This window comes from Sebastes umbrosus, chromosome 2 (assembly GCF_015220745.1).
Source record: "Sebastes umbrosus isolate fSebUmb1 chromosome 2, fSebUmb1.pri, whole genome shotgun sequence".
In the NCBI taxonomy this organism is placed as follows: Eukaryota; Metazoa; Chordata; class Actinopteri; order Perciformes; family Sebastidae; genus Sebastes; species Sebastes umbrosus.
The window spans coordinates 10,155,431-10,166,019 of NC_051270.1; the positions used below are offsets into that span (position 1 = coordinate 10,155,431).

At 42.8% G+C, this 10,589-nt stretch overlaps 1 protein-coding gene across 2 annotated transcripts in view; it reads left to right on the top strand.

Annotated features, from left to right (window-relative positions):
• LOC119478418 (BTB/POZ domain-containing protein kctd15) overlaps window positions 1-10,589 on the top strand; it is a 33,210-nt gene that overhangs the window by 17,523 nt on the left and 5,098 nt on the right. For both annotated transcript variants that reach the window (XM_037753150.1, XM_037753141.1), the window contains exon 4: window positions 2,827-3,132. In XM_037753150.1, coding sequence (XP_037609078.1) covers window positions 2,827-3,132 — 306 coding nt within the window. The remainder of the gene's footprint in view (window positions 1-2,826; window positions 3,133-10,589) is intronic.

The following is a 10,589-nucleotide window of genomic DNA, read 5'->3' on the forward strand; positions in this document are numbered from 1 at the left end:
GGGTCGGGGGAAATTTTGAGTGCTTCATTTCCTGCATTCTGGTGAATTTTTGTGCACCAATTTCTCCTTTCTCTGCATCAAGTTATGGTGAAAATGTCTTTATTTATGTAAAGGAAAACACAAAATTCAGGCAATTCAATTCTTTGGATCCACAGGAGTCTCAGCTTTCCACTCAACTTATGCAATTCCAAGACTGTTGAGGGACCTCAGCATGCAGAAATATTCAAATATACCATTTTAGAATAAGAAAACATAACACATTTATACTGTATGCAAAAAAACTGCATGTGATTATCATGAAGTGGGCATGTCTGTAAAGGGGAGACTCGTAGGTACCCATAGAACCCATTTTCATTCACATATCTTGAGGTCAGAGGTCAAAGGACCCCTTTGAAAATGGCCATGTCAGTTTTGACTTTTTGGAGCGTTATTTAGTTTCCTTCCTGACAAGCTAGTGTGACATGGTTGATACCCATGGATTTCTAGTTTCATAAGATACCAATATCCTCACTCTAGAGGGTTTAATATTATACTGATTGTTTTTTAGGGGTGTAAGAAAATATTGAAAGTATCAAAAATCACTTTGTTGCTTGAGCACCCCTAAAAAGAGTCTAAAATTGCCACTGCTATTAAATATGTAACCAACAATCAGTTGTTTGCTGTGTTTTGACAGTGTCCATGCACTTAAACAAACTAGCTAAGCTAAGGAACATGAACATCGTGTAAGAGTACACTTTGAACGGCACTGATGGAAGTTCAGAATAAATGAAGCTGTCATTCTTTGTCGTGTGAAACACTGATCAGATTTATTAATTACTAATTGTTTAGCAGAAAGATTTGCAGCATTTAGGTTTAACCTAATTAAATCTTGTTCTAATAGGAGCTTAACACCGGGGCCACGAGCCTCATTAACATAAAACTCCCTCCACGTGAGGAATACATTAAAACGCTCCTTGGCTGATGATTGTCCTCATGTTCACTTGCACATATCTTTTCCTCACCTCCCGTCTGCCTCCCATAGCGAACCTCCGCCTCCCTGTATTTCTCTATGGTAGCGGTGAATGATAGTGCCATCTGGTCTTGTGGGAAATTAGAGGCAAGAGCGCGGGGGCAAATGGCCCCCAGCAAGCCCTGCGCCGGTAGGCAGAGGCAGGCAATCTGCTGCAGACTGTCTGCACACAGGAATGCACCATCCCACTTCACTGGAGCCCCACTGACGGCCTTTCTGGAGTCGGCTCACTGAAACATGCTAAAGGCTAGCGCAGCTCTGCCAAGAGCTACTGAGGAGGAGAGCTGCAGCATGGTTATGCTTTGTTTATTGAGAGTGTTGTCCTGCTGGTCGGCGGCCATCCCCGATCTTAGTTTATTGTTCTGCTTTCCAGAAGATGTATTACAAGGTGAAAAAGTGAGACGTTGAACACTGCTCTGTTTTCAGCCTTTCGGCAATTAGATATCATTAATGGTTCTTTATATTCAGAGCATTAATATAGCAGCAAACAACTATTTGCTATGTAAAATAGAGGAGTAATGTCTACCTGAGCAGAGAATGAAGTTACGGCTCACCGTTGCCATGTTAAGAGCCGTTTAGAGGCAATACAAAATCCTCCCAATCCCGTATTCAGCACTTTTAAGATCACAAGGAAAAACAACAAATTGTATGTTTACACTAGATACTTTTTACATAATTTATATTTTGCATATTTATCGGATTCTTATCCAGATCAACTTACCATGAGTATAAATTCAAACTTTTACTGACATTTACTGACATTACAAGACGCCACAGTAACGAGTTTATGGGTCAAAAACATAGACTGTATATAAAGATGGATGACGCTTCTCCACTTCCTCCCACTGTACAAAAGTGAAGCCAAAATATCCCGCATACGGGAGCTGCCGTCTTGAGATTTTGACGTCATATGGAGCCAGAGTCTGAGCAGTAGTGATTGGGTGGTGGAGTCGCGGTATTGAGGTCACCCGCCTGAACCAATCGCGAGCCGACCACGGCCACAGCTTGTCAGCGAGAGAGACTCACAGTTGTCAATCATGACGTCTCACCCCCTTTTTATAGCATTAAATAACTAATTAAAACCAAACTTATCAGAAAAATTAACACTTGAACATATCAGCGTGATAAAAACTAACTAAAATGACAGAAACCATCTTTGGAAAAAATGTATTTGACGTGTAGTTTGACTTTCGGCCCATGTCCCATCCACTAACATGGAGGGGGCGGGCTTTATGACCTATACTGCAGCCAGCCACGACGGGGCGATCCAGATGTTTTGGCTTCACTTTTAGGGAGCTGTCATGTCGTCCATCTTTATATACAGTCTTCGGTCAAAAACATGGTGCCATGACCCTTTGCACTCCTTAGTAATGGTTCCTTGTAACAAACAGTGAGGACAACAGACACTGGTGGTATCTGATTCACACATGTATAAATGTTTCCTTAAAATATTCTGAAATATTGTTGGACATTTTGAGCACATTCATCACTGTGCTATTAGTTATTTGTTTCTCCCTGCATGCCTGTACCGCACAGTTGATGTTTCACTACTGCAGAGGGGTCAAAGTTCAGATGCAGCCAGAACAGAACAGCTCTCCTATAGAGTAATTAGTGTCTTGCTCAAGGACACTTTGTCATTAGTTGCTGTGGGGAAACCATCAGGATACCCTGTAAATATATCTTCCACTGTCATCTTAATGTATGTGTAGGGTTTTGTCCTGATGACCTTGGTAATGAACTGTAATGTAGTGTGTTCGTCACGCATATAGCCAAGAGGGCCGTACATGCAAACTCACTGCACTCCTCTGCCTGTATAGGACTTCCACCTGCTGTACGAGGAGGCGCGCTACTACCAGCTGATGCCCATGATCAAGGAGCTGGAGCGTTGGAAGCAGGAGCGTGAGCAGCGACGGATGGCACAGCCCTGCGACTGCCTGGTGGTTCGCGTCACGCCAGACCTGGGCGAGAGGATCGCCCTGAGTGGCGAGAAGGTCCTCATCGAGGAGATCTTCCCAGAGACCGGAGACGTTATGTGTAACTCAGTCAACGCCGGCTGGAACCAGGACCCAACACACGTCATCCGCTTCCCCCTCAATGGCTACTGCAGGCTCAACTCTGTCCAGGTAACACACTGGACACCCCCCACCTCTGTTTACTGTCTCTCTCTCTTCATGTCAGACAATTTATGCAAAACACAACTATCAAATGTAGTTATATCTAAAACAACAGTACACATTTTTGTCATATTAGTGATTGAAGAAACCCAGCACACTGTTTTCACGGTGTTCGTAATATATAAATTAAAATTTTTAATAATAATCACTTTTAAAAAAAGGAAAAATCATCTAATATGTTATGGTAACTATACATGCACTTCCAGATACTAAGTTCATTTTAGAAATATTACAGGAATATTATACTGTGATTGAAATAGCTAAATAATCATTTAGATTAAAGAAGTGGTCTAAAATGAAAATGTGCAAACCAGACAGTCAATGAGCAGTATACAGTATTCAGCACGTAGCCTTTAAAATCTCTTTTTTTTAATCCTGAAAGTATAATGCAACCCAAACTATGAAGAGACAGCTATTTACAGCTTCAACACAGTCTGACGTAACTTTAAGTTCAGCTTTGATTAAGGTTCAAACTTTACTGACTAACAAATGAACCGTGTTGAGCTACAGGAAGCACAACTTGCTTCCTTATACACACTGACAGAGTCAGTATGAGGAACAGTGATAGACAGTGTGGCGCTTACCTCAGTGGTCACTGCAGGCCTTTGGTGAATACACACATTGCGTCTCACACAACATTCTCTTAAATTTATCTCATATTTTCTCTTAATTTTCTGTTAATAGATAAAATAAGAGAAGTCAACTTCAGATGCACCAAACGTTCATTACCATCCAAATCTGCTCTTACCCAGGTGTGCTGAATCCCACGATAATAGATTGGAGGCCGGTTGTTTATTATTAGCATAGGTAACGCCCCCCAAAACACTACATAAGGGCAGGTGTTGTGCTGGGTGCAAATACTCTGGCACACGCCCATGAATTAAAGCAATGCCCCAAAAATAAAGGCCGTAAGAGGAAGAAGAACTTCTGTAATTGTGAAATTAAGGTAGCCTACTGTTAAATACACCTTAACATGTGATTTTCCAGAACGTCAGTACTGGCGTTACAGGAAAATGAAAAAGCATAAGAGCACTATGTAAGCCACGCAATATCATCCAAGGGTTTTTATAGTCATAATTAGGATCAGTGGACCAATAGTATTTCTTTAATAATCCAATATATTATTATATTATACTCTAAAACATATAATAATCTAAATTTGATTATAGAATATTCATGCATTTTTTTATGTTCCTCAAATTTAAAACATGTATGTTTCCTTGCGTTGGACAAACACAATTTGTGGACTATGAAATCAAGATGTTTTCTTTTATCTTGGTAAGAGTGCTCTCAACTACTCCTCTTACCTAAGAGAAGAGCAAAAACAACATTGTTGAATCCAAGAAATCAATAGATACAAACAAAAATAAGAGAAAGTTTATTTTTATATCACTTCCTGCATGAGGCCCATTATGTAATGCATGGGTTTGTGACTCTAATACAATAATGCTGAAACACTTAACGTTATATTTAAGACCTCAAGTAAAGTGTTTCCTAATATAAGCTAATTTCCTAATATATTTTTACCTTGAGGTGCTTTATTTTTCTACGGATAATATCTTCTCTGCATCAGGAAGTGAAGATAAGACTTTTAAATGCTCAGGTCTCCTCGTGATTTTGCAGTGAAACCCTGCCGGTGTGCATTTAGTCTAGACGCTGTAGGTCTGCATCTGTTTAAGTGTGCTTTGGCACTCTAGGTGTTTTATGGCACCTTTATTTATCCAGCAAAGGATTTTGCTGAGCGAGCAAACCATTTTTCACCGCCACCTTTCAACACTTTCATACACACCTAACACCTGGCTGGTACTGTACAACCGGAGCTTTGATGGCCACTGAACTGAGGCTTAGCTGCCTAGCATAGCGTCACTCTATCAGTCCAGGTATTCTATGCCAATTTGCAGATTTTATTTTCAGATCACTGGCCAGGCTGGTATTTTTCCTTCATGTTTTTGTCTTTAAGGTAGAATTCCACCTCAAAACTTTGCTTCAAGGCAGTTGGCATGATTTGCGGCCCTTTACTGTGTTTCGCCAGAGTCGAGATAATAGCTGGTTGTCACTAACTGAGATAATAGCTACTCTGATGGAGCTTCAGTCGAGAGATTAACAGAAGTAATGGCAGGTGTGCAGAGTGTGTGCAGTTTTTCTTTCTGTCTAAAGACGGACTTACACGGCTTCCAAGTGGCTCTTGTGGCTGTTGCATTATGTGAAATCTGGCCCGGCCTTTTCCTTTGTTATATGTGACTGTTATGCCGTTTTCAAACCGCCAGTCTGACTTGGATCTCCTTGTTTAAAGCCGAGTTGACCACAGTGTGTAGTAAAGCAGTAAAAACAACTTCAGAAAAGTAATTTTACAGTTGTGTTACCCAGAGAGGTCTGCGAGAGGGGAAACATAACAGCCTCACACCACAGGCTCGATATAACACACTCCAGCGCCCACAGCCATGAACGGGCCAACACATAGAGGAGCCTTCCCCCCCCTCCAGCACCCAGAGGGAGCCTCTCCCAGGCAGGCTATAGCGCGCTCTGACACCTCCACCTCCCTCCTGCCAGTGCGAGAGACCACCTCCAGGGAGGAGAGAGCCGAGCGAGCGGGACAAAAGCACGTGTGGACTGCGGCCATGTTTTCCTGCGAAAAAATGAAGAAGAGGAATGGGAAGGGGGGGAAATGATATGCATAATTTACGCTTTACTCCTTTTTAAGACACAGCTCCTTTTTTTAAAAAAGACTCCAATATAACACCGCTCAAGGCCATTGAAATACACGTATTGCATTTTTTAATACCATACTTACAATTTCTCAAACAGCCTAAACCGGTTTATACTTCTTTTATAGATTTTTAAATGACTTGCAATATAATTAATTGGCCGCATCAACTAACACAACATTTTCCCACTCTGTTTACCAGTGAGACTGGTTATGGGATGTGAGCGCGTCTGACTTACATGGTCTGAAAGGAGTTTTTTTATTGGAAGGGTTTTTAATGGGCTGCTCCTGTGAAGTCGAGGTGAGCTGAAAATCCTCTTTTCAGACAAACTGCAAACAGCAAGAGGAGCTGGATCTTCAAGGTTTCCCCTTTGTCTCACAGTGTGGCCTCACTCAGTTAAGGTGGTGTTAGTTGTTGGTCTTTTTTGTCTTTTGCTGGCTCCTTTAAAGCAGCAGTAGGTAGAATTGGAAGAAATATGATATAAAAAAGTTATTTTTATAAAACTATACTATGTCACTATATCCTGACAGTAGTGCATGAGACAGGTAATCTGAAAAAAATCATGTGCCTTTGTGTCCTCCGGTGCTCCTAATGGCATCTGCAAGATTTCACAGACCGGAGGAAAACAACCGATCAGAGCTAAGCTGGAGTCTGCTGTGTCTGAGCAGCTGTCATTTACTCGCAAACTCCGATCAAACGATCAGCGCTGCCTAGTTTGACCGTTTGATCGGAGTTCACGAGTGATTGACAGCTGCCTCCGTTGAATGAACAGCAAATAGGAACGCTCTCTCTCTGAAATGACCTCTGATTGGCCCAGTCTTCCATCACGGGCTAGATTTTTAAAGCCTGAAAACAGAGCCATGAGGAGGTGCAGAAGTATAGTTTTCTTTCAGAACACTTGAATTACAATATGCTGAAAGGTTATTATGGAGTTTTTGCCCAATGATGCCAAAAACTTTCTGCCTACTGCACATTTAAGACACACAGATACACAAAATTCTGTTAAAAAAAAAAAAAGCGCAAACACACTCACACACATAATCTGCGAGCACAGTAGAGGGGCCGGCTCATTGAGTCGATGTAGATGAGGACGCGAGGAGCAGATGGAGGTGTTTTTCGGTGTAAGGGGAGATTTTTCTAAACAACTTACTCATTCTGTCCTCTCTCATTGTTGCGTGAAGGTATGAGAAGGTTAGGAAAATAATCCTTAGACTTAGCCCGCCAGACAATGAGCCTCTGATCTGATTTCAGTCCTGGACCCCAACCCAGGGGAACGCCACCACACCCTGCCCACAGAGGAAGACGCAGAGCAGTCTGGGACAGAGTTGTTATGGTCTTTGAAGCAGTCTTGACAGGAAAGAGATGTGACAATTTTGAAATGTGTTCAGTTTTCTTATTATTTATTATACGTCACTGGCATAGAGGATTCCTTTTATTGAAGTTAAGGTACTGTTGCTGTCTTGCCCGGGGCTGGAAACCGCTAGACCTTGTGATACTTTGGTCACAATGAGATAACATGACGTTTCTCAATACTTTACTGTACGCTAAGCACAGTATCCTAGTTTTTGCAGTTTTTATTCACTTTATAAAGACAAAGTAACACCCCCTAAGGTCAGTAAATGTGGTTAAACTTTGGAGTGAAACATTTCATTCAAATACTCAGTGATATTCAAAGCATTTCAAAGACGCTCTGTTTTAGGCTTTCTTCTATGTACAGTCTGTTTGTATCAGAAAGGATATCTTGGAAGGAAAGTCTTACAGTATTACAATGTATACTATACATTTAGCCCCTTCTTTAGTCCTTCATCATGTGTATTCAAATGTGAGAGAGTGAGAATAAACAACTCCACCTTGGCGAGTGATTCTCCATGAAGTCATGGCTGGAATTTGGGGAATAATGCGAACCACCTGCGCTGTGATGTAGATCCAGCAGAGAGAGAAATGGAGAGAGAGCAGCAGAGGCACTTAACGGAGGGAAAACATTTAGCCAAAGAGCCACAGAGGTGTACACATACACGCGTCCCAGAGCTGGAGCCGAGGCCTGCTGCTCAATACATCACCGTGATGAAGCACTCGGATCAGACCAGAGCCAATCCGTCCTTCATCAATGTGACAGCGGAGGCAGTCGTAGAGAAGGGCCCCCTGTCCCCCCCGCCACCCGGGCGGCGAACGCAACGCGTCGCAACACTCTCTTACATGTCACACTGCCACTCCATCAATCCTGCGCTGGGTGGAGAGAGAGAAAGCACAACTCATCAGAGCCAGACAAGGCCACACAAACACCTCAGCTGCTCCTCAGTGGCAGAACAAGACATTAACGCTGCTGCGGTGAGGGGTCTGTGTGCTGCCTGTGTGGCTCAGCGGTTAGAGCTCAGAGTCGGGGCACTCGGGCCCAACAGGCAGTGGATTAACCTGCAGTACAGTGAGGCTAAAGACTGGACGACGCTGCCTGCTGACAGCTTCAGCAGTCGGTGCCAGAAAAGTGTTTCGCAAAAATGTTTTTGTTGGACGCAGCATGGTTAGGTAGTGGAAATGTAGAGCTTTCCATGAGTGACTCTGTCAACAGTCAACTGGAGATACGAGACACTTGGAGGAAAAAGTCAGAATGAACTATTTATGAGATGATTTTCAAGTTTTTACACAGTTTAATAAGAAGAGATAAATTCCATAGAAAGTTGTTTTGTTCCCGAAACCTAAAGAAGACGTTTTGTTTGTTTCATTCAGTTTTACAACGTGTCAGTCTGAGTCAGATAGTGTGAGATCCTTCAAGTGTGTTCGCTTCAGTCTGACCTGCAGTCCGTCTGAGGCCTGAGCTAACCCTAAATACCTGTCTAGCTCTGTGGGTATTTACAATGCCAGGGTCAGGGGTCGCATCGCCACAAGGGTCACCCAAACTCGATTACTGTGTGGATTCATACCACTTAAAAGACACTTTAAATCAAAGTGTCCATTTGTAACGGCGAGCTCACTCTTGTCAGCTACGTGATGAATGAGCCGCAAATGCTATAAGAATATATTACACTGTCACAGTGTTTTTGTCGCTTGTGATTCCCTAAAAAAGCTGGCAGATGGCTCGGAGAATTAGAAAGAGTCGGAGCTTCTCGGCTGTTTTATGCCAGATGCTCACAATAAGCGAAGGATGCGATGCAGAGACTGCGGTTAGCGCTCCTTGTCACACATTAAAGACTGTGCATAGTTAAACAAAAGCGACCCCCGGTGTGCAGCGCCCATCACATACTACCGTGTGTGTGTGTGTGTGTGTGTCATACGTGTCAATCAACTCTGTGCCATGATGAGCGAGTGTCTTCCAGCGCCTCCTGAGAGCATGTGTGTGCACTCCGGTGGCCATCAATATTACATTGTGCTCCGGTTTCCAGCCCTGAGAGTCATCCTCTTTGATTCCTGGCCCTGCCATCTTCCATGTGTTGGAAATATACGGCGCTGGGAGGTTAGAAGGGCGAGGTTGCCTTCCTCATCCCCATTGCGACCCTAGAGTGAGTGGCAGCTCAGAGAGATGATCAAATGCTAAATGGTGTGTTTTGGGGGCAGATCCCAGTGCAGCCAAGTCGACCCCGTAACAGTGAGAATGGGTTATTATGTTTCAGATGTAGAAGGATCACTGGGGATGAAGAGAGACGTTGTTATTCTGCTTCGATCACACGCAGGACAAGAAGACGAGAAGAAGAGCTTGAGTTTGTGGTAGAACTAGTAAACTTTGAGAAAGTATTCTCATCTCCTCTGTACTCAGATTTCCTGTTTAAGGTAGTAGTAAATACTGCAACTCTGGGAAGGTCTTCTCAAAGTTCAAACTAGTGCACATGAAAAGGAATAATTAGTCATAATTCCATTTCACGGAAATCACCATGCTTGGAATGAAACTTCGACCAATCGGATTGCTCACATGCAACTCGCTGTTAGAATATTTCGCTATGGTTACGCTCAAACGAGGCAGGCAAGCAAGCAGAGAAATCATACAAATTTCAACATAAGCTGAGATCTGAAAGCCTGCGGTCACAAGTATGTTGTGCTGCTGAACGGAGCCACCCGGACATGTTTTAGCTTTTTAAGAGGGTGCTTTACTTTCTGTCGTCAGCTGGGATTGATTTCAGGACATTGTCCCGTGGACATTGAAACCTTTTTTTTTTTTTTGCTTGGATACATCTTAATTATTCAGTGTATTGTTTATTCCCCCGTGGCACTAATTTACTGTGTCAAACTGAAAATGAATTTCTGTTTTTTAATGGCTTCTTATAGTTATTACAGTATCCTTGAATCAGTTACAACTATCTATAATAATATCCTTAAGTCTTTTGTGTTGCCGTGCATTAATGATAAAAGTGTTTTCAGACTATCTTTATTGATCAGGCCATTCTCCTCTGTGACCAAATTCATTGCCGAACATGACAGTCCCACATGCGTTAAAGAGATGATGGGGGGAAAATGCAATGTGATGCAATGATCAAAGAAGGCTATGTAATATCATTTCCATAATCGTTAGGCTCCTCCGTCGTCTGTCATGGATTTGGGAGTGTTTGATGCTTGGGCAGGTCTCTTAATTAGCCATCCTCACCATCAGCTGTCTGCCGCCCCTTCTGTCTCACAAATTACAGAGTTTGTCGTCGTATGGCCAGAGGACGAAAAAAGCAGGGGGTAACTTTTCCAAGTGGTCCTTTCTGCTTACAAGCAGCATGTCGGCTCATA